We start from the raw sequence: 25333 nt of genomic DNA on the forward strand, positions 1-25333 counted from the left end.
AACGGAAGCCGTGAGCTGTTCCAAAAACCACTGAAAAATGGCCGGTGCGCTAGCGACGCCAAATGGTAACCGCTGGTGCTGGTACTCATACAACCCACAAGGAGTGTTGATAACGAGAAATTCCTTGGAAGTAGCGTCCAATGGCAACTGATGGTACGCCTCCGATAAGTCAAGTTTGGAAAAGAACAGGCCCCCAGCGAGCTTGGTAAACAACTCCTCAGGACGGGGAAGAGGATAAGTGTCAATGAGGCTCTGAGCGTTGACAGTGGCTTTAAAGTCACCACACAATCGCAGACTCCCGTTTGGTTTAGAAACCACCACGATCGGTGATGCCCATTCGCTGGAGGTAACAGGAAGGAGAATCCCTGAAGCTGTTAACCTGTCTAGCTCAGCCTTGACAGGTGCACGCAACGCCACCGAAATACGGTGTGCCCGGAAAAACTTAGGGCGAGCCGTAGGTTTAAGAGTAATGTGGGCTTCAAAATCCTTGGCACAACCCAGACTAGCAGAGAACACGGACGAAAATTCAGAAAACAATCCATCCAGCTGTTAATAAGGAATATCCTCAGATATGAGGCGCACATCATCATCATCAATTAAGAACCCAAACAACTGGAAAGCATCATAACCGAACAGGTTTTCAGTGCCCGCATGATCCACCACATAAAACGTGAGGATCCGAACAACAGACTTGTAGGCAGTGGAAGCATCAAACTGGCCCATGACAGGAATTTTCTGTTTATTATAAATCCTCAGATTTCCCGTAACTGGAGACAAAGGAGGGGAGCCCAACGCCAAATATGTGCGAGAATTAATTAGAGTTACTGCAGAGCCAGTGTCCACTTGAATGCGGATGTCTTTATCCAGAACACGAACAGTAACAAACAACTTATTTGTTTGTGAAACCACACAGTGAACATCCATATCCGACGCCTCGTCCTCGTCGACAGGAACTTTAGGGGACTTACACACAGAAGCAATGTGGCCTTTTTTCCTACATGAATTACATGTGGCCCAACGTTTTGGACACGCTGCCCTGTCGTGCTGTACGAAACAACGGGGGCAAGAAGGAAGTGCAGAACGAACCAGCTTCTGTGGTTGCTGGTTTCGCTGCGAGTGTTGCGGCCCAACGCGATGTTGTTGACGCGAGTGAACCGCCGCCACATCGTCGTTCTCCTGTGAAACAGGAAAATTGCCTGTGTCGAGAGTTGACTGTACAGCGCCTACATCACACCACGCGTCTATTTGCGCGCCAGCAGCGTGAGACACTTCAAAGGATTGAGCGATGCTTAGAACTTCTGACAACGACGGGTTTGGCAGTTGTAGGGCACGTTGCCGAACTTCTTTATCAGGAGCAAGCCGTAGAATAGCATCCCTAACCACTGAATCAGCATAAGACTCGTGATGTGTGTCCGTGACAAACTGACATTTCCTACTCAGACCATGTAGTTCCGCCGCCCAAGCCCGGTAAGATTGATGGGGCTGTTTACGACACCGTTAGAACGCCACGCGGGCGGCAACGATGTGGGTGTTTTTTCGATAATAGTCAGACAATAAGTCACACATTTCTTGGAAGGACAGGGAGGCAGGTTCCCGCAGAGGGGCTAACTGAGATAGCAGCTGATAGACCCGAGGGGAAATCCAAGATAGAAATAACGACTTACACATAGGAGCGTCGACAACGCCGAAAGCCAAGAAGTGTTGCCGCAAATGCTTCTCATAATCCTCCCAGTCTTCAACGGCCTCGTCGTAAGGAGGGAATGGAGGCGGAGAAGAGGAAGACAGACGATGAGACAGCTACGTCGACAACGCCTGAATTGCTGCCGTCAGCTGTGTTTGTTGTTCAATGAGCGCTTGCATAAGCTGTTCCATGTCTGCCCCGCCACGAACACGCAAATCCACAACGCAGTGAAAATATCCCAACCTCGTCGCCAAAAAGTGTTATAACCTTTAATCACAATAATTGCGTGGATATTTAACACTCTCTCTTAGAAACAAAAGTTGATCACATGATTACAACTGAGTCTCTCATATTCGACTGCCGTGCCGTGACATGCGGCCGGCGCCGTTCGTAGAAAGGTGGCGCTCCCGCGCTCAGTCGATTTGCGGAGTGCCTCTATCGCTGTTTGTGCATACTGTCGTGGCGGTACTGTTAAATGTCGTGGCACTATCGCAACAGTATTATTCTGCAGTAGCAGGATACAGTAATATCCTTTGTTAGAGTATCGGTTCTTACCAGTCAAAATTACAAAAATTAAACTCAAACAATGAAAAATTCCCAGAATTTTTAAAATATCCCGGGTTTTTCCCGGTTTTCTCTCAGATGAAAAAAAAATCCTGAGTTTTTCTTGGATCTCTGGTTGTCCTGGGTCGTATACATCCTGTATTAGATAGTGGCGCTCCCCCTCCCTCGAGCATTTGAGGTAGGACAATAAAAATTTAAAAAAATCGACATTTCAAAAATGTCTTCACTTTGTAGCTCACATCTTTCTCAAGAGTCTGATACATAAAACATATATGTTTGAGAAAATGTAAGACACGTGATTTGGTCTGTGTGCTGAAGTGCAGTGCCACGCCTCTTCACACAGCATTCTTCCATCGCACGCCTCTGTATTTCACTCTGTGGAATTCAAACGTGTAATTGCAATGGGTGCCATCACACTATAATCAGGCCAGTAGAAATTAAGATCTCCTGTGGTGCCTCTCCTGCTCCCAGCCGGCTGGTTTGACAGCCTGTCCCTTCAAAAAAAAATCTTGCAGTTAACAGCAAAATCTGCACTTTTTCCTGCCTATTATCTAACAACTTGCTGTTTTGTGTAACATAAAATTAAATATAGGATACATAAAACGAGTAAAGACAAGAGACAAGCAAAACAGAATACATTTCTTCAATCCTTAAGTCCTAGCTTTTTTTTTTCCTCCCTCTCTCTCTCTAATCTTGCCACAGCTTTATGTGGCATACTTTCCTTTCTGTGAAACAATCTATTACCTCACCAAAGTTCGTGAACATTTTGCTAAATGAAAAAATGAAATGTCATTGTCTAATACTAGAAAAGCTGTTAATACAAATAGTACCCAAGACTGGTGCGGCTTTCCGATCTGATTATGTGTATTTTGTCACTGTCTGTTAGATAAAATGAAATAGGCCTAATATTGCACCAATTGTTAGACACACCAAATAAACGAGGCTGTTTTGCCACAAATCGTCATTTTTAAAACACGACAGAATATAATTCATGAAGCACCAGTTTCATATGCCTATTAAGCCTACTAAAAGCAAAAAGTTTTGTGTTAGGAAATAGTTTCACGTTTCATTCATACTCACTAGCTTTGAAGCATGAGGTCGAAGAGTAGTAATACAAAATTTTTATATAAATTTGGAATCGTCATATTCTTCCATAATTTGTGTGAGTCCCTGTTTCTTCTCCTTCCTCTGTCTAACAAACACTCTTGTCGTCACTAATTCTGTAACTATTCCTGCCAGTGTCAAAACTTATTCTCGTTAACTTCACTAACCCTGCCACAATCACCGGTTTAGTATCATGCATTTATTCTCCGGTTAGGTGTTATTACCTGTTCGTACAATGCATTTTCCATGCTAATCCCAGAATAGAACTTTAGCGGCTGCTAGCCGGGGTCTTTATAAGTCGCCCTTAGTAGTGTAGCGGTCTGGCCAAAAATTTTCTGTCAAAATTTCATTCTCTTGGATACACGGAGAAGACAATTTGTATTCCTGATAGTCGTTTATTTCCACTCTGGTAGTCTGAATCTATGGATTTCTCTAGGAATTATAACAACGCTGATCGTTTGCAAACCCGGTCAACCACATAAACAACGATTTTTTCTGTAGGTAAGTTTACTTCTAGATGTGACAGGGATTCCCTCCCAGAGACATTACATACACTATGCATGCATTGAAAAATCAACTTATGATACATTCAGAAATCAACTTACAATTCGTTCAAAAACCAACAGTGATGCATTCAAAATCATATGAGTAGTCGACAGACCAACATACGCTGGGTGCTAGGCGCTTTGTGATACAAGGTCTTTTTCCTCAATAATATGAATTTGATGCCCCTCTCCCCTCTAAACACCCGGGGAAGATACCCTGGTTTGCCCCTGCCCCCTAGTTCTGGGTCTGTTTCGCATACGTGAATCTGACGGCTTAGGTGCACCAGTGAAATTTTTCTGGATAGCATCTGGCTGCTTGCTGCTTTTACTTATACAGCTAACTGCCACACTTCTGTAGCTAGAAGCGGGTGAAGGTACTTCCAAGGTCTATGTTAGACTGCGGTACTACTCATATGCGACTAAACTGCACATGCGCATAAGCTCGCTCACAACTACTCAAACGAATCTAATGCAAACAGTTGTGACGTCACACTCATCGGAGGCAATTTGTTGTTATGAAGCATTGCATAGTCTTCCTAAAGCATTTTGACACATTTAGCTGTTGGCGGACGCTTGTATGAGCACTGTGTTTTGTTATTGTATATGGTGCATTTCCTTTGCAACTTAAGCTTTATTTTGGTTTTTTTCTCTCTCTCGTTCTTGTTTTATTGCTGCAGTATTATTATGCAGTAGCAAGATACAGTAATATTCTTAGTTAGAGTACTGGTTCTTACCAGTCAGTTACAAAAATGTAACTGAAAACTAAAAAACACTAAAAAACAATGAAAAATTCCCGGAATTCTAAGAAATTCCCGGAGTTTTCCCAGACCTCCCGTTTGTCACGGGTCATATACACCCTGTAACAGGAGGTAAATAGATTTTATTAAGGATCAAATAGATGTTTTTCAATGAAGACTGTAAAGCCTGTTAAATGCTTAGCATCTCTTCTACTAAAGTAATCCTTCTTATACTCAATATTCTCATTGGAAATACTGTTCCTCTTGGCGTTACCAGATAGACTCAATGGAGTACATCAAAAAAGTTCAAATAAAGGTAACTTCTTTTGTATTACGATGATATATAGGATAGAGAATCACATGTACCATATATGAAATGTAGAGTCAATCATTAAAACAAATGTCGTCCCCCCCCCCCCCCCTCCCTCTCCCAGTTGAGATCTGTTCAAGAAATTTCAGACATCAAATTTCCTCTTCCAAATGCAAAAATATCGTATTGATACGCACCTACATAGAGAGAAATGGCCATCATAATAAACTAAGATAAGTCAGATATTGTATAGAAAGATTTGGGTGCTCATATCTTCCCTTGTGCTATTTCAGAGTGGAGCAGTCATGAAGTACTCTGAAAAATGTTCTACGAATCCTCTGCCTAATACTAATGTATGACCTGCAGATTAGTTACATGAATGTGGCTGTAGATATCTAATTCTTTCATCAACAGATTATTGTTTGCAGTTCTTAGAACCTAAAATTCTTGGTCTCATAACGGTGCTATCAGCCTGACCGGAACATCACTTGATTTTGGCGCATAACAACATAAATTCCGAATGCAAAGAAATAGCATAAATATGCTATAAACTTAAAATCGGACAAAAAATCATTACATTAGCTGGTACTTCATTTACTGAGGTTACATTTGGTCTGGAATGCAGTACTAATACAGGGAATCCCATGAGGAATGGTCAGTATTCAGGGATACAGCAGGAAGCAAAGTACTTTGAGAGCTATGAGGAGCTCTTCAGGTATGCATTTCAGAGCCCATGTTTACTAGACTTTCTGCTCCGAATGATTGTTCCTTTCATATCCCTGAATACTGATGATACCTCCTGGATTTCATTTGACATTATTTATTTCCTAGTAATTAATTATGAAGAAACATAATACTTACTTGTAAAATTCTGCAAAATCCCTTTTCCTTGCAGAAGCTACAAATATCTTGTATGACAGAGCTGCACCTATGGCCAGTGCCAGACCAAAGCTAAAGCCACGTTTGGCATGCTTTAATGCAAGTCCTCTCATCTCTGGTTTGGGTAAATCTCCACAATCAGTCATCTGCAAGCACAGAACCCGAGGTTTAACTTAGATGAAACTAGTATTCACAAAGATTTATTACAATAATCAGATGTACATGCAGCACAAAATTCAAATGTTGTGTCATTTTGGGGAGATCTTCTTTGTTGTAACAATGTAATTTACAATTCGTCAAGCCTAATTTCACTTTCATTGTTTAATTGTTCTACAATATAACTCTTCAAAAGCCGAAATGTGGACATCTTTACATCCATTTGTAGATAAGAGAAGAGGACCATGGCGATCATAATCACACAAAAAACATTTTACTAGAATCAGTGTCCACCCATTTCAAGTACGGGCAGCCAATTGCCATAGTCTCCAGAACAGTGTTCACAATTATGGTGCAATTATGAGTATTTATTATAATGGTGAATGCATACTTCCATCTTATGTTGTATAAAATTATAGCACTGTTGAAACTGTGAGGTTTGATACTGTTGTCGTTGTTGCTGTAATGGTCTTCAGTCCAAAGACTGGTTTGATGCAGCTCTCCACACTACTCCACCTTGTCCAAGCTTCTTAATTTCCAAATAACTTCTGAGACATCAAGGACTAAATTGGTGAGTCCTGGATGTCTCAGAAAACCATCCCTTCTTTTAGTCAGGTTGTGCCCCAGATTTCTTCTCTCCCCAATTCTATTCAGTACCTTTTAAATAGTTACACAATCTACCCATCTGATCTTCAAGCATTCTTCTATAGCATTACATTTCGAAAACTTCTATTTTCTTCCTGTTTGAAGCATTTATCATTCAAGTTTTCCTTCTGCACAAGGCTACACCAGACAAATGCCTTTAGGAAATACTTCCTAACACTTAAATTTATACTATATTTTAACAAATTTCTATTTTTCAGGAATTTTGTTCCGTGATACAGGCGGTCATAATTTTATACTCTGTACTTTCACCATCATCTGTTATTTTGCTGTCCAAATAGCAAACCTATCCTATTACTTTTAGTGTCTCATTTCCTAATCTAATTCCCTCAGAATCGTCTGATTTAATCTAGTTACACTCCTTTACCCCTGCTTTACTTCTGATGATGTTCATTCTCTATTCTGTTTCAAGACAATATCCATTCCGTTCAACTTTTCTTCTCAATCCTCTGCCAGCTCTGGCAGAATTACTATGCCATCAGCAAACCTTAAACTTTGTGGATCTTCTCCATGCACTTTAGTTCCCTCTGCAAATCTCTCCTTTGTTTGTTATTGCTTGCTGAATGTACAGACCAAATAACACTGGAAGTAGGCTAAAGCCCTGTACCATTTTCTTTTATACCCTTTGACTCCTGTAACTGCCATCTGATTTCTGTTTCAAATAATCTTTCATTCCCTGCATTTTACCCCTGCTTCCTTCAGAATTGCTACAGTGAACTCCAATTAACATTATCAAAAGCTTTACCCAAGACTACAAATTTATAAATGTAGGTTTTCATCTACTTAGCCTATCTTCTAAGATAATCCATTGGGCCAGTACTGCCTTGCATTTTCATACATTTCTCCAGAACCTAGACTGATCTTCTCTGAAGTCAACTTTACCATTTTTCCATTCTTCTGTATTTTGCAATCATGCCGTATCAGACTGATACTTAGGTAACATTCACTCCTGTAGTACCTGGATGACACTTGAGAGGGCAAACCAATGGCACAAATGGAGTCTTGGCACAGAAGCCCATCAGTTGGTAGGACGAAACAGGATTGCCTGACAACATTCTGGGGCATGGTGCCATGGCCAATGATGGTACAGGTGACAAAGGTTAAGAGGGCAGTAGTTGCACTGAAACCTCCACTTCCATGCTCACATCCGCAAAAATCACCACTGGTGCCCTGGAGCATAAATTGCACCCATGCAGGGAGCAGCAAATGTCTTGGAGTGCCACCCATGGGTGGCAACCACCATGGCTGACATCCATGAGGGTTTTTTCCAGATTATTGTGGTCACACAATTGAGCCAACAGAAAGCATGTGGCACTCGGTGTGCTGTAACTGAGATTCCATTGGCTGTGTGGCCAGGAGATGACGGTGAGTGGACAGAGGTGGTCCTCTAGATGCTCAGAAACATCAGCAGCACAGCTCTGGTGGTGAAAGTGCCCAATGATTTAAACATCTGTTGTTTAAATATACTAACATCACCACTTGAGAATGGGTGAAACAGCAGTCTATACACGTGCTTGATGCCTCTAGAGGTGCAAATCCATTAAAAAGTTCTCGCCATGAACTGGGGTCCACTGCCTGACACATAGTGCAATGAAACCCGTCTGATGGCTAGAGTGCATCGTAGGGAGTGGTGTCACCGGTGGTGGATGCTGTGCTGACCACACAGGCGTAGTTAGAAAAAGCATCCACAATAATAAGCCATGTAGGGGCTGGAAAGGGACCATTAAAGTCCAGATGAATGGGGCCCCAGGGAATGTGAGGGGGGGACTGCGATTAGAGCAGTCTGATGTCAGGTGCACGAAAAGCTGCTGTGCCCCATGGCCTCCACGCCTTTGTTTAGTCGAGGCCAATAGACATGTCACTTTGTGAGGGCTTTCACCCATGATATAGTCCAATGGCGGAATTGTAAAACTTAAAGAGGCATGATAGGCAGGATGATGGCATGTGGATTATTTGCCTCCGCATTAAGTACAGAATGTTGGAGATGACTCAGACAGTGGGAGAGTAGAGCCCAGATCCAGAGTTGAGGATCAGCAGACTTGGAAAAATACACTCCTGGAAATTGAAATAAGAACACCGTGAATTCATTGTCCCAGGAAGGGGAAACTTTATTGACACATTCCTGGGGTCAGATACATCACATGATCACACTGACAGAACCACAGGCACATAGACACAGGCAACAGAGCATGCACAATGTCGGCACTAGTACAGTGTATATCCACCTTTCGCAGCAATGCAGGCTGCTATTCTCCCATGGAGATGATCGTAGAGATGCTGGATGTAGTCCTGTGGAACGGCTTGCCATGCCATTTCCACCTGGTGCCTCAGTTGGACCAGCGTTCGTGCTGGACGTGCAGACCGCGTGAGACGACGCTTCATCCAGTCCCAAACATGCTCAATGTGGGACAGATCCGGAGATCTTGCTGGCCAGGGTAGTTGACTTACACCTTCTAGACCACGTTGGGTGGCAAGGGATACATGTGGACGTGCATTGTCCTGTTGGAACAGCAAGTTCCCTTGCCGGTCTAGGAATTGTAGAACGATGGGTTCGATGATGGTTTGGATGTACCGTACACTATTCAGTGTCCCCTCGAAGATCACCAGAGGTGTACGGCCAGTGTAGGAGATCGCTCCCCACACAATGATGCCGGATGTTGGCCTGTGTGCCTCGGTCGTATGCAGTCCTGAATGTGGCGCTCACCTGCACGGCGCCAAACACGCATACGACCATCATTGGCACCAAGGCAGAAGCGACTCTCATCGCTGAAGACGACACATCTCCATTCGTCCCTCCATTCACGCCTGTCGTGACACCACTGGAGGCGGGCTGCACGATGTTGGGGCATGAGCGGAAGACGGCCTAACGGCGTGCGGGACCGTAGCCCAGCTGCATGGAGACGGTTGCGAATGGTCCTCGCCGATACCCCAGAAGCAACAGTGTCACTAATTTGCTGGGAAGTGGCGGTGCGGTCCCCTATGGCACTGCGTAGGATCCTACGGTCTTGGCGTGCACCCGTGCGTCGCTGCGGTCCGGTCCCAGGTCGATGGGCACGTGCACCTTCCACCGACCACTGGCGACAACATCGATGTACTGTGGAGACCTCACGCCCCACGTGTTGAGCAATTCGGCAGTACGTCCACCCGGCCTCCCGCATGCCCACTATACGCCCTCGCTCAAAGTCCGTCAACTGCACATACGGTTCACGTCCACGCTGTCGCGGCATGCTACCAGTGTTAAAGACTGCGATGGAGCTCCGTATGCCACGGCAGACTGGCTGACACTGACGGCGGCGGTGCACAAATGCTGCGCAGCTAGCGCCATTCGACGGCCAACACCGAGGTTCCTTGTGTGTCCGCTGTGCCGTGCGTGTGATCATTGCTTGTACAGCCCTCTCGCAGTGTCCGGAGCAAGTATGGTGGGTCTGACACACCGGTGTCAATGTGTTCTTTTTTCCATTTCCAGGAGTGTATGTGGACAACCTTGAAACACACAGTGCATGATGCACAATAAATTTGAAATTTGTGGTAAGTCTTATGGGGCCAAATTGCTCACGTAATCATTCCCTAAGCTCACACACTACTTAATCTAACTTATGCTGAGGACAACACACACATCCACACTCGAGCAAAGACTCGAACTCCAACAGGGGTAGCTGCATCAACCATGACAAGGCGCCTCAGACCACGCGGCTGATGCACAGTAAGATAGGCTTGTGACACCTACATTTAGCAAATGAGAGTAGTTGTATCTGTCCAAGGCACACTCATGTTTCATGTCTATGTGTAAACAGGAGATTTCCCTGTTGTCAAATGCGGGGTCTGGTTTTGATGGCAGGTGAGAGAGACCATCTGTATTCGTGTGTTTCGCTGTAGGCTAGTATTTAATGAAAAAAAAGACATGTCATATGGTTAGGGCCTCGCGTTGAGTATACCAATTGCCTGGTGCAAGTCCTTTTAGTTGATGCCACTTTGGCAAATTGGGCATTGATGGGGATGAGATGACGATGAAGACAACAAAACAGCCAGAACCTGAGCGAAGAAAATCTCTGACGGAGCCAGGAATCGGACCCGGGGCCATTTGCATGGCATTCTGTCACACTGACCACTCAGCTATCAAGGTGGTCAGTATTTAATGATATAATTGTAGGAGCTGAGGAAAAGCCTCCAACATTGGAGGCATTGTACTGTCCACACTCAAAGCCAACTGTCCACACTCAAAGCCAAGAGTTACCAGCAGTTTGTGGTCTGTAAGTAGGGTAAAAGTGGTCCCAAATAGGTAAACATAAATTTTCTTAATCGCAAAGATTATTGCCAAAGCTTCCTTTTAGATTTGCATTTCTTAAGTATGTGTGTCAGCATCTTTGAGTCATAGGCAATCCATTTCTCAGTACAGTCACCATTCCTATGCACCAGCAATGGACCAGTGCCATAATGGAAAACATCAGCAGCCACAACCAGAGGACATGATGGAGAGTGGCATAAGGCAGGGTGCCGAGTGCAGATGCTTCACCTGTGTGAAAGCACATTCGCAGGCAGCCATCCACCTATACCAAATGCCCTTCTTCCATAACTGGTTAACAGATGCACAGTATAGACCACTTGTGAGAGAAACTTAAGACTAATCATTCATTGTTCCAAAAAAGAAAACTGCAGCTCTTGTAAATTTTGGGGCAGGGTAGAAAGTCAATAGAAAGCTGTTGTCATCAGTGGGCTGAATCCCTTCTTTGTTGAGCCAGTGTCCAAGGTATTCCACTTGCTCCTGAAGCAACTGGCATTTATGAACGTGACACTTAAGCCCTGTATCGCACAATGAGGTAATGATTAGATTAGATTAGATTAGATTAGATTAATACTTGTTCCATAGATCATGAATACGACACTTCGTAATGATGTGGAACGTGTCAGGTTAATAAAAGATGTCTGTACAAGAAATTACATTACACAAAATATTGCATGACACTAATGATTGAGTTTTCTTTTTTTTTTTTTTTTTTTACTTAGTTTATATCTAAAAATTCAGCCAATGAGTAGAAAGAGTTGTCATCTAGAAATTCTTTTAATTTATTTTTAAATGTTAGTTGGCTATCTGTCAGGCTTTTGATGCTGTTTGGTAGGTGCCCAAAGACTTTTGTGGCAGCATAATTTACCCCTTTCTGTGCCAAAGTCAGATCTAACCCTGCATAGTGAAGATCATCCTTTCTCCTGGTGTTATAGGTATGCACACTGCTATTACTTTTGCATTGGGTTGGATTATTATCAACAAATTTCATAAGGGAATATATATACTGTGAGGTTACTGTGAGGATCCCTAGATCCTTAAATAGATGTCTGCAGGATGACTGTGGGTGGGCTCCAGCAATTATTCTGATTACACGTTTTTGTGCAATGAATACTTTTCTACTCAACGATGAATTACCCCAGAATATGATACCATACGAAAGCAGTGAATGAAAGTAGGCATAGTAAGCTAATTTACTGAGATTCTTATCACCAAAATTTGCAATAACCCTAATAGCATACGTAGCTGAACTCAGACGTTTCAGCAGACCATCAATGTGTTGCTTCCAGTTTAACCTCTCATCAATGGACACACCTAAAAATTTTGAAAATTCTACCTTAGCTACAGACTTCTGTTCAAATTCTATATTTATTACTGGAGTTGTGCCATTTACTGTACGGAACTGTATATACTGTGTTTTATCAAAATTTAAAGGGAGTCCGTTTGATGAGAACCACTTAATAATTTTGTGAAAAACATCATTTACAATTACATCACTTAGTTCTTGGTTTTTGGATGTTATTACTATACTTGTATCATCAGCAAAAAGAACTAACTTTGCATCTTCATCAATGTGGAATGGTAAGTCATTAATGTATATCAAGAACAGTAAAGGACCTAAGACCGAACCCTGTGGGACCCCGTGCTTGATAGCACCCCAGTTTGAGGAATCAGCTGTTGTTTTAACATTACACGAACCACTTATTTCAACTTTCTGCATTCTTCGAGTTAAGTATGAATTAAACCATTTGTGCACTGCCCCACTCAAACCATAATGATTTAGCTTATCTAAAAGAATTGCATGATTTACACAATCAAAGGCCTTTGAGAGATCACAAAAAATACCAATGGGTGATGTCCGGTTATTCAGAGCATTTAATATTTGATCAGTGAAAGCATATATAGCATTTTCTGTTGAAAAGCCTTTCTGAAAACCAAACTGACATTTTGTTAGTACTTTATTTTTACAAATATGGGAGGCTACTCTTGAATACATTACTTTCTCAAAAATTTTTGATAGAGCTGTCAGAAGAGAGATTGGGCGGTAGTTGTTGACATCCGACGTATCCCCCTTTTTATGCAATGGTTTTACAATGGCATATTTCAGTCTATCAGGGAAAACACCCTGCTCCAAAGAGCTATTACATACGTGGCTGAGAATCCTACTTATCTGTGGGGAACAAGCTTTAAGTACTTTGCTGGAAATGCCATCAATTTCGTAAGAGCTTTTACTTTTCAGTGAGTTTATTATTTTACTGATTTCAGAGGGAGAGGTTGGTGGAATTACAGTTGTTTCAAACTGCGCAGGTATGGCCTCTTCTATTAATAGCCTTGCCTCTTCTAGTGAAGATCTAGATCCTATTTTCTCCACAACATTTAAAAAATGATTATTCAAAATATTTTCAATTTCTGATTGTTTGTTAGTGCACTTGTCATTCAGTTTTATTGCACTAAAGTCTTCCTGTGCTCTTGGTTGCCCTGTTTCCCTTTCAATAATATTCCAAATTGCTTTAATTTTATTATCAGAGTTACTGATCTCAGACATGATACACATGCTTCTGGACTTTTTAATAACTTTTCTTAGTACCGCACAATAGTTTTTATAATATTGAACAATTTCGGGGTCAGTACTCCCTCTTGCTGTTAGATACAGTTCTCTTTTGCGGTTGCAAGATATTCTTATTCCTTTAGTTAGCCAAGGTTTTTTATATGTTTTCTTGGAATTATGTTTAACTATTTTCTTGGGAAAACAATTTTCAAATACCCTTAAAAATGTATTGTGAAATAAGTTATACTTCAAGTTTGCATCGGGTTCCTTATACACTTCATCCCAGTCTAGCTGCTGTAGGTTTTCCCTAAAGTTTGCAATATTTATATTGTTAATTGAACGCACTGCTTTGAAAGTCTGATTTATTATACTGCATGGAGCTATGTCATGTACTGTAACAAGCTGTGCACTATGATCTGAAAGACCATTCTCAACAGGATAAGCATTTATGTCCTTAAACTTATCTTGGTCTATACAGGGTTTCGCAAGCCAAGTATGTGCAAGAGAAATCACAATGTCAATTCAACCCTTGCAAATCCATCACCCACAAGCAATATGACTGGTCAGGTTGCTTGTTGTATTGGTGCAATTTAAAATTCAATATGACCACATGGAATCATGAGAACAATAAATTTGACACCAGTGAACACATCTCCTTGAAAATTTGCATGACAGGATTCAAGAGTAGAGCCAACTTCTTTAGTAAGAAAAACATATCTGGGGAAGTCCAAGAAAGGAAGAGTGAGGATTCGTGAACATTATCAGAAACCCGAATGGCAATGTAATGCTGTTTCAACCACTACATATATATGTCCCAATCCTCTTTGGCATCATTAAATGGCGAAAATGTGGGTGGACAGCTTTCTGCCTGGGAAGTGACCACAGTTTCGAGGGTTTGGATATCCTGAATCTGCAGCTGATCCTTTAAAAGCTTCAGTTCCTGGCACAGCAACTCTATCTGTTGTTAGTGGTGCTGTTGCTGTCTCATGAGTTGTATGAGCTTTGTGTCCATGGGATGCTGCTAACATTTTACCTCATTTCCACTTATAGTGACTAGAAATTGACAATATCATTAACAACTCAAAAACTAGAGTGCCACAGTGAGTTGCCTGCGAGTTAAATGGTGGACAACACTGAGCGAGGTGGCGCAGTGGTTAGCACACTGGACTCGCATTCGGGAGGACGACGGTTCAATCCCATCTCCAGCCAACCTGATTTAGGTTTTCCGTGATTTCCTTAAATTGTTTCAGGCAAATGCCGGGATGGTTCCTTTGAAAGGGCACGGCCGATTTCCTTCCCCACCCTTCCCTAACCCGAGCTTGTGCTCCGTCTCTAATGACCTCGTTGTCGACGGGACGTTAAACAACACTAACCTAACCGGTGGACAACAACATGAAGAAGGCAAACAAATGAGACAGCACGACAAAATAACAAGCCCAGTTAATAAAACAGGATTGAAAACCTAAGATGTAGCCAAATCAGAATCAAAACATGCAACTACGTGCTGCAACATCAATACAACAGCACAGAAAAATCACAACTGACCAAACAGTTTTCATTTATTTCAATTCCCCACAAGGGGGATGGCAGAGCTGCTGGCTTTAAAGGACAGCTACGGGTGCTGGTAGGGTGGTGAGGCAGCATATCCTTGTGACGGCACCTCCACTCGCAACACCAGCACCCCCAAGTGTGGCAGCGCTGTTCGCGGCTGTCCTCGATTTTAATACCTCCCGGTAGGCCTTCAAACTCATCAGGCTGGGATATCACATTTTATAAGCAGTGGCTATTTTTACTTAATTATAAATGTTTCTACAGCCTTGGTTTTGTCCTATAGCCATTCCTGCTTAGTTCTTTTGCACTTTCTGTCAGTCACATACACCGACAGAGACAAATAACACCAAAAAATAGTTAATGTAGAGCAAGAAAACTTTTGAAATACATTTGTCTAGGTAACATATTTAAATGACTAATGTTCTAAGATCACAGGTTAAGACACTGCAAATCTGAAATTCTGGTACATTAATAACCAGCGTCATCGCCAGATTGTTGAACACTAGCTGTAATGAATCATACTCCTCTAAGAATGCTCCTTCTTCCGTTCTTCTGTCCATTTTTTACCAGGCTGGTGCGATGTTCTTTCCTCAAACTTCACACTTGTTATTTTATTCCGGCATTCAGTGTGGTCTTCAAATTTTTTATGTTTGTTAAAACTGGAAATAAAAATTACGAAGTTTGTCATACCTGCGATGCTTTATATCTTTGGCACGTAAGACAAGTTGAATTTTTGCTATGTAAAACTGTGTATTTAGCTCTCTGTCTTTCATATGTTGGTGTTCGAGTATGTAATGAAACTGTTAGCAAGTTGGAAATAAATAATCTTAACAGATTATTGGTCCAGACAGTGCATTAAAAGTAGTAAAGTGTTTGTTTTCGCTCGCCCGTGAATTTATAACAAATAATGTGAATTTGCCCATTATTTTTGTGTATGTTCAACGGAAATGCCAGGCAGCGTTGGTTACTATAAAATACATGTGGACATGCTCGAAGCACCTGAAGACATTGTCACAGGTATGTACAAGTGTCCTGAAGTGGAAGACGATGCGAACGTGGAAAAAAGGGCAGCACATTGCCAGTGGATGAAAGACAATGCAAAAGCAGCTATTTATTAGCAAGTGCCCTAGGGAAGTCAGTAACTGAACTCATTTTAACATGCACTCATGCAAGTGAAATTTGGGACAAATTATGTGCACAGTTCAAGTGTAGTGGTATGCAATGACTGAACATGTTGATAGTCATTTTTTCGTGATCAACATGACGACAAAGAGGATATTACCACTCATGTGTCGAAATTGCAGAAACTTTTTGTGGACTTGATCAATGAACTGCAGAAGCACGAAGAAAATGTTTTGTCTGAAAGAATCTTAAATGGCCGAAATTTATCCATGTTAGGCAAAGAATATGACAACTTTAAAGACTTGTGGGATACAATTCCATCCAAAAATTAAAGTGTGAATCTTCTGATTGAAAAATTGTACACAACTTTGTGTGATCAAAGTACGACTGAATCAGCTGAATTTGTTGTACACAGTACCCTTAAGAAGAAAATTCAGCAAAATAAATGTGACGATAGTGAAAAATTGAAAGAGAATGTAGAACCGGAATTGCGCAAATGAATATTTCCATCTCATAAATGTGGGCAGATACTGCATTGGGCAGCAGAGTGTTCAGTGCAAAAGTCAGATGAAAACATTTGCATCAATCAGTCTGAAAAGAATGTTGCATTTTTGGCACATGTTTTTGGTGCCTCAGTCAATAACGATTTTGACGTTGACAGTTGGTATTGTGATAGTGGTGCCACAAATGATATCACAGCAAATAAACAATATTTTGTGTCTTATACAAAATTTTCTGTTCCTGAAAAGATTTCAATTGGGAAAAGAGGTATTAGCATGTTGGCTCATGGACAGGGAACTGTGAAAATTCAGATTCAGTTGAATAATTTCACAAAGAATGCTGAACTGAGAGAAGTGCTTTATGTTCATGAAGCAAGTGATCACTTGTTCTCTGTAAATGCAGCTGCATGAAAATGTTTCTGCATCAAACTTTATGACAAAAGTGTCCACATTGAAGACAAAGTGACTGATGAAACAATGACTGGTCATGTCAATCATTGTTCTTGACATACGTGTATTTAAACAATTCCCATCAGTTCAAGTGAACTTGGTGACATTGTCAGATACGCTGCAAATTTGCAATGATAGATCTGGCCCCCAACACAAACTAAATGTGAAAAGTGTTTTGAAGTAGATGAACATCAATCCAGAAGGATGCAAAGAAGAATTTTGTGATGGATGTGCAGTGGGTAAAATGCATAGATTGCCATTCAGGACTCAAATGAATCGAGCAATGGTTACTGGTGAACAAATCCATGCTGATGTAAATGGACCTATGACTATAGAACCTCTTGGAAAATCTTGTTACTGTGTATGTTTTAAAGTTGACTTTAGCAAATTTCGAAAAATTTTCTTCCTGAAGCACAAGAGTGAAGTCAGCTCAGTCTTGGAAAAGTTCTTGAATGAAGCAAAGACAGGTGGTCATACTGTTAACCAGTTCAGGTGTGATGGAGGAAAAGAATTTGATAACAAGAATGTCTCGGAATTGCTGGCAAATAGAGGCATCGAGCACTACATCACCCTACCTTTAACACCAAAGCAAGATGGTGTTGCTGAAAGAGAAACCCGAACTATTGTGGATTGTGTACATTCTATGTTGGTCCCCAGGAAACTGCCAAAAGAACTATGGGCAGAAGCATGCAATATTGATACATACCTTTTGAATTGCACTGGAAGTCCTCTACTGAAAACAAACCTCCATATGAACTGCGGTATGGACAACCAGTAGGCAACCTGAATGATCTGAGAATCTTTGGAACAGAATGTTATGTGCATGTAAACAAGAATTTTCACACAAAGTCAGATGACAAAGCTGTGCATGGACATTTGGTTGGATATGTGAATGACAGAGGTGGACTTCTGGGCCTGGATTCCATCTCAGGGGAAGGTTGTGTTAAGTCATGATGTGAAATTTAAGGCTGAAGTTGTATGCAATCTGCAAACCAATGTTACTGAATTTTAAGTTGCTCAGGATGAAACCATAAGACAAAGTGAACATAATGAGACTTCTGACGAGAAAAAGGAATCAGAAAACGTCAATCATAACAAAAGGACAGAATGATTAAGTGAGGAGGAAGAAGATTTAGACACAATGTCAAGTTCTGGAGGAAGTATAGGTTTAAGTGAGAAATGAAGAAGCAAACATGAGAAGAAAAAATCAGAATTGTTGACCAGTGGAGATTGTATGTACATGACTGGAACCCCTAGAATCAGGGCAAGGATCCAAGCTTTTATACTGAAGCTTTGCAGTCTAGCAATAAAATTCAGTGTCTGGAGGCTATTCATGAAGAACTGAAGTCCCCAAAAGAGAATAATACTTAGGTATTAGCTGACTGCCCAAGTGATACACAGGTTTTGCAGAATGGTTGGGTCTTGCAGAAAATGGGAATGTATGTTTCATGGGTTGACTTGCGACCAAAGGACATGTACAAAGGCAGGGAATTGACTATGAAGAAACATTCAGCCCTGTTGCATGCTATGGTATGATTCGAACCCTGTGGGCAGTAGCTGCTGCACAGAAAATGAAACTCAACCAGTTTGACATCAAAACAGCTTTTCTCAATGGTGTACTAGAAGAAGATGTATACATGGAACAACCTGAAAGTTTTGAAGATGATACTGGACGTGTATGTTTACTGAAGAAAAGTCTGCATGGTCTCAAGCAGGCGCCATATTGTTGGAACAAGTGTTTAATAGACTTCATGAACAAAGCTGGATTTGGAAACAATAGGGCTGATCTGTCTCTCTTCTACCATCCGAGCAACAAAAATTGTTTATATGTTGCAATCTATGTTGATGACGGTTTAGTTGTGGGCAGCAATAAAGCAGATATTGAAGAGTTCATGGAAATGTTGGGGTTTCATACAACTAGAGGATCTCTCAACAACCTTTTAGGTAAGAAAATACAGCAAAATGAAAGAGGGGTCAATAGCAGTTAATCAAGAGGACTGTACAATGGAAATTCTGAAGAGATTTGGAATGGATGAAGCTAATGGAATTTCTACTCGAATTGGATGTGAAGAAAGTGATGTCAAGGAGAAGATCACAGCCAAAGTTCTTTATTGTGAAGCGGTGGGATGTCTGATGTGCTTGACTACAGTCTCCCAACCAGATATTGCTTTTGCGGTGAACAAAGTGGCTAGAGACATGGAAGATCCTGCAGTTGAATACTGGAATCAAGTGAAAAGAATTTTTAGATATCTGAAGAATATGATGACTTGTGGAATTATTTACAAAAACAATGCAGTTTGTTTAAAAGTCTACAGTGATGCTGATTATGCTGGTGACAAGGACACAAGCCATTCAACAACAGGTGTTGTCGCAACACTCTCCCATGGGGCTGCATCATGGACCAGTCTATTACAAAAGACAGTGGCAACATTTACTATAATATTAGCCAGTGAAAGAGCAAAGGAATTTGCTCTAGCTGAAAAGGTTGCTGTACGAACTGACTTGAACATCCAAACAAGTGATGCATCCCACACATTGTGTTGACAATGCAAGTGCAGTGAAGTTGTCTAAAAATCCAGTGTATCATTGAAAGTCCGCCACTTTTACATGAGAGAGAGATTTTTGAATGGGGATCTTGGGTTAGAACACATTGATGGGACATATCAACTAACTGATCTACTAACCAAGAAATTGGAAATGGTCTGATTTGAGATGCTGCATGAAGGAATTGGGAGTGCAGAAGATTAAATCCGTGTGACATTAATCAGTTTCCATTACATAATATATTTTATCCCACCCCCTATACATGCCACTATTCATAGCATACAAACATACATGCATTGTGTTGCACAAGGGTCAGACACCAGTTTGTGAGATAAGACTTCCATGCCTTTAGGTCAATATAGGGTCAGTCAATGCTGGTTGTGGATGCTGCTAGAGTTGTCCATGATATCCTGTATGTGATGAGTGGAGAAAGAACTGATGATCAAGCAGCTAAGACAACATGTCGACACTGTGGAGTATGCTGAGTCACAACAGCGGTAAGTAGGCGAGCATTATCCTGTTGGGAAACACATCCTGGAATGCTGTTCATAAATGGCAGCACAACAGATCAAATCACCAAACTGGTGTATAAATTTGCTGTCAAGGTGCATCAGATAACCACGAGAGTGCTCCTGCTGTCATACAAACTTGCATTCCAGACCATAAAGATGTAGGTCCTGTGTCCAATATACACAGGTTGGTTGCAGGCCCTCAACCGGCCTCCTCCTAACCAACACACAGCCATCTCAGGCACTGAGACCAAATCGACTATCATCAGAAAACACAACAGACTTCCACCCTGCATTCCAATGAGACGTAACTTGACACCACTGAAGTTGCAAATGGTAGTGGTTTGGGGTTAGTGGAATCTGACCATGAGCTATCTTTGAAGTAACCGATTTGAAACAGTTCATTGTGTCACTGTGGTGCCAACTGCTGCTCAAATTGCTGCTGCAGATACAGTACAATGCACAACGGCTGTACGCCGAATATGACGGTCTTCCCTCAACATGTCTGTCTGGAGGCCAGCATTCCTACAACCGTATATTCTCGTGACCACCACTGCGAGCAATCATGTAAACAGGCTACAGTCCTGCCAGATCTTTCTGCAATATGACAGAAGGAACATAAACTTCTCATGTGCCTATTCATGTGCCTATTATATGCCCTCATTCAAACTCAAAGAGGTGTTAACAATGACATCTTTGTCACCTTAAAGACATTCTTAACTAAGACCAACTTAACACGTCCAATCTCAAAGGTAACAAACGATCATGACAATTACAGGGTGTATTTAAGGCAAACCCGATTTGCGTCCTTATAGTGGTACTACTGGCGCCACTTTCATGCGAGTGGTGCGAAATCAGAACAGACGTCGTCTTTCAGATGTAGAAACACGATTACCAACTTTCATTTATGTCCTCCTTGGTGTTGTGATTTTTTTTCCGTCGCCATATTTTAGACGACTGTATTCCCTTCCACCTTTTTCTTTTGCACTACATTTCAGTATCTCCTTTCATCAACAGAATTCAATATATCCTCTGATTCCCAAGAATTTCTTCTAGGTCATGTTTTACACTCTGACCGCTACTGTCGCAAGTTCGAATTCTGTCTTGGGCATGGATGACCGCAGAAGATAAGTCCCGTAGTGCTCAGAGCCATTTTTTCAGACTCTGCTGCCTTCAATATTTCATCTCTGAAGCTACCCATTCAAGATATACATTCCTGGAAATGGAAAAAAGAACACATTGACACCGGTGTGTCAGACCCACCATACTTGCTCCGGACACTGTGAGAGGGCTGTACAAGCAATGATCACACGCACGGCACAGCGGACACACAAGGAACCGCGGTGTTGGCCGTCGAATGGCGCTAGCTGCGCAGCATTTGTGCACCGCCGCCGTCAGTGTCAGCCAGTTTGCCGTGGCATACGGAGCTCCATCGCAGTCTTTAACACTGGTAGCATGCCGCGACAGCGTGGACGTGAACTGTATGTGCAGTTGACGGACTTTGAGCGAGGGTGTATAGTGGGCATGCGGGAGGCCGGGTGGACGTACCGCCGAATTGCTCAACACGTGGGGTGTGAGGTCTCCACAGTACATCGATGTTGTCGCCAGTGGTCGGCGGAAGGTGCACGTGCCTGTCGACCTGGGACCGGACCGCAGCGACGCACGGATGCACGCCACGACCGTAGGATCCTACGCACTGCCGTAGGGGACCGCACCGCCACTTCCCAGCAAATTAGTGACACTGTTGCTCCTGGGGTATCGGCGAGGACCATTCGCAACCATCTCCATGAAGCTGGGCTACGGTCCCGCACACCGTTAGGCCGTCTTCCGCTCACGCCCCAACATCGTGCAGCCCGCCTCCAGTCATGTCGCGACAGGCGTGAATAGAGGGACGAATGGAGACGTGTCGTCTTCAGCGATGAGAGTCGCTCCTGCCTTGGTGCCAATGATGGTCGTATGCGTGTTTGGCGTCGTGCAGGTGAGCGCCACAATCAGGACTGCATACGACCGAGGCACACAGGGCCAACACCCGGCATCATGGTGTGGGGAGCGATCTCCTACACTGGCCGTACACCTCTGGTGATAGTCGAGGGGACACTGAATAGTGCACGCTACATCCAAACCGTCATCGAACCCATCGTTCTACCATTCCTAGACCGGCAAGGGAACTTGCTGTTCCAACAGGACAATGCACGTCCGCATGTATCCCTTGCCACCCAACGTGCTCTAGAAGGCTGGCCAGCAAGATCTCCGGATCTGCCCCCCCTTGAGAATGTTTGGGACTGGATGAAGCGTCGTCTCACGCGGTCTGCATGTCCAGCACGAACGCTGGTCCAACTGAGGCGCCAGGTGGAAATGGCATGGCAAGCCGTTCCACAGGACTACATCCAGCATCTCTACGATCGTCTCCATGGGAGAATAGCAGCCTGCATTGCTGCGAAAGGTGGATATACACTGTACTACTGCCGACATTGTGCATGCTCTGTTGCCTGTGTCTATGTGCCTGTGGTTCTGTCAGTGCGATCATGTGATGTATCTGACACCAGGAATGTGTCAATAAAGTTTCCCCTTCCTGGGACAATGAATTCACGGTGTTTTTATTTCAATTTCCAGGAGTGTATATGCACTTAAAGCTGTATGTGAAGTATGTTTGAAACATATAATAAGCCATGTCGTTCAGGAAGTGTTTGGTGGGATGAGAATTGTATTTTGTTGGACACAGGCACCGTGAGAATGGTATGCTTCGTGACATCCTGAGTTTGCTTCTTGTGCTTGTGTTCTGTTTATTTAGGTATACATGGATTTCTGTTTTCACGTAGGACGGGAAGTGGACATAGTGGACAGAGCAGCCCCTACACTTTTAATGCAGTCAGTCAGTGTGCTTCGAGCTGCGGCAGAGAGAAAAATCATATTGCCTTTATTCACCTACAGACGCCGTTTAAAAAGAGGGCTGCAACTGAAAAATCACACCAAATGTGAAACCTGTTCTTAAAAAATGTTTCAGAACGGAAAAATTTCAAACTGTTGACAACCATCACCAAAGCTGTGCCATATGTCAACTGTAGTGAGTGAAGGTGTTGAAGAGCCAATGGTGTCGTTTGTATAATAGTGGAAGGATGAGTGTTCATGTTGAAGACAGTAGTGGTTGTCTGTACAGGTGCAATGTAGTAAATGTAATAGTTATTAGGAGATTGGGGATCCAATCGAATGAAATCCATAATTAAAGAAACGTCATAACATTCTGAAATATTGGTGTACAATCAGAGATGACCTGGCATTGAAGAACAGACCACCAGCCAGACGCGGTAGTCATGGAACATGTCATTTCATAGTGGAACATCAGTCCAAGAACAGTTAGGAGACGTTGGATGTCAAGCTTAGCTGAATGCCAGAGATAACATCCATCTGTTGGTCCGACACACTGGTCGCTTTTCGCAGCCGACTAGGAGTCCTCTCCCATGATCCTTATTGGCTGTTCTTGTGTCGTGTAGGGTCTAAGAAATTCAATGTTTGCTCACAACAAACAGCTTCTGCCGATGCAATGCTTCTACTTAACACATGAGTCACAACAGCTGGTGCGTAAGTACAGAGAATGAATATTTGAATTGAAAAAATTTTTTAAGTTAACAATAAGAGTTCCCAATATCCTCTAAACTGGCAAGGTGGCCTTCACATGTCCGTATTCATTAATGGCCTGATTTATTGCATGTTGCTGTTGTTGTTCTGGTCTTCAGTCCTGAGACTGGTTTGATGCAGCTCTCCATGCTACTCTATCCTGTGCAAGCTTCTTTATCTCCTAGTACCTACCGCAGCCTACATCCTTCAGAATCTGCTTAGTGTATTCATCTCTTGGTCTCCCTCTATGAATTTTACCCTCCATGCTGCCCCTCCAATACTAAATTGGTGATCCCTCAATGTCTCAGAACATGTCATACTAACCGATCCCTTCTTCTAGCCAAGTTGTGCCACAAGCTCTTCTTCTCCCCAATTATATTCAATACCTCCTCATTAGTTATATGATCTACCCACCTAATCTTCAGCATTCTTCTGTAGCACCACATTTCGACTCTTCTTGTCTAAACTATTTATTGTCCACATTTCACTTCCATACATGGCTACACTCAATACAAATACTTTCAGAAACGATTTCCTGACATTTACTCTATACTCAATGTTAACAAATTTTTCTTCTTCAGAAACGCTTTCCTTGCCATTGCCAGTCTACATTTCATATCCTCTCTACTTCGACCATCATCAGTTATTTTGCTACCGAAATATCAAAAGTCCTTTACTACTTTAAGTGTCTCATTTGCTAATCTAATTCCCTCAGCATCACTCGACTTAGTTCCACTACATTCCATTATCCTCGTTTTGCTTTTGTTGATGTTCATCTTATACCCTCCTTTCAAGACACTGTCCATTCTGCTCAACTGCTCTTCCAAGTCCTTTGCAGTCTCTGACAGAATTACAACGTCATCGGCGAACCTCAAAGTTTTTATTTCTTCTCCATGGATTTTAATACCTACTCTGAATTTTTCTTTTGTTTCCTTTATTGCTTGCTCTATATACAAAATGAATAGCATCGGGGATAGGCTACAACCCTGCCTCACTCCCTTCCCAACCACTGCTTCCCTTTCATACCCCTCGACTCTTATATCTGCCATCTGCTTTCTGTACAAATCGCTCCCTGTATTTTACCTCTGCCACCTTCAGAATTTGAAAGAGAGTATTCCAATCAACATTGTCAAAAGCTTTCTCTAAGTCTACTAATGCTAGAAATGTAAGTTTGCCTTTCCCTTATCTTTCTTCCGAGATAAGTCGTAGGGTCAGTATTGCCTCACGTGTTCCAGCATTTCTATGGAATCCAAACTGATCTTCCCTAACGATTCGTTTTTATTCCATTGTGTCAAACAAAAATGTGTATCAGAGATTTTATTCTCCTCAACAATCTGTTGAATACTTGCCAAACAATGTTTCTGAGGTAACAAAATCCGATTGGAAACAATATTTTCGAAACAGCTTCATACGTGTACGGTACAGAAGTAGATAAGTATGGCGAATATTTTGTGAAACAACACGATCTGTACTAATAATGTTTTTCTAACAGCTTTTTTATAGACTTAACAGGTGGCCCACATAGATCCAGATATATAGTGTCAGGGAAAAAAATGTGTTAACTCCAAAAACA

General features: G+C 42.3%; 1 protein-coding gene across 3 annotated transcripts in view; it reads right to left on the bottom strand.

Annotated features, from left to right (window-relative positions):
- The window catches only part of LOC126278578 (cytochrome c oxidase subunit 6C-like), a 109555-nt gene that overhangs the window by 41697 nt on the left and 42525 nt on the right, over positions 1-25333 (bottom strand). For all 3 annotated transcript variants that reach the window (XR_007550724.1, XM_049978786.1, XM_049978784.1), the window contains exon 2: positions 5803-5966. Coding sequence is in view for 2 of the 3 variants with exons in the window: in XM_049978786.1 (XP_049834743.1) it covers positions 5803-5966 (164 nt within the window). In the remaining variant the exon portion in view is untranslated. The remainder of the gene's footprint in view (positions 1-5802; positions 5967-25333) is intronic.

The sequence above is a fragment of the Schistocerca gregaria genome, chromosome 6 (assembly GCF_023897955.1).
Source record: "Schistocerca gregaria isolate iqSchGreg1 chromosome 6, iqSchGreg1.2, whole genome shotgun sequence".
NCBI lineage: Eukaryota > Metazoa > Arthropoda > Insecta > Orthoptera > Acrididae > Schistocerca > Schistocerca gregaria.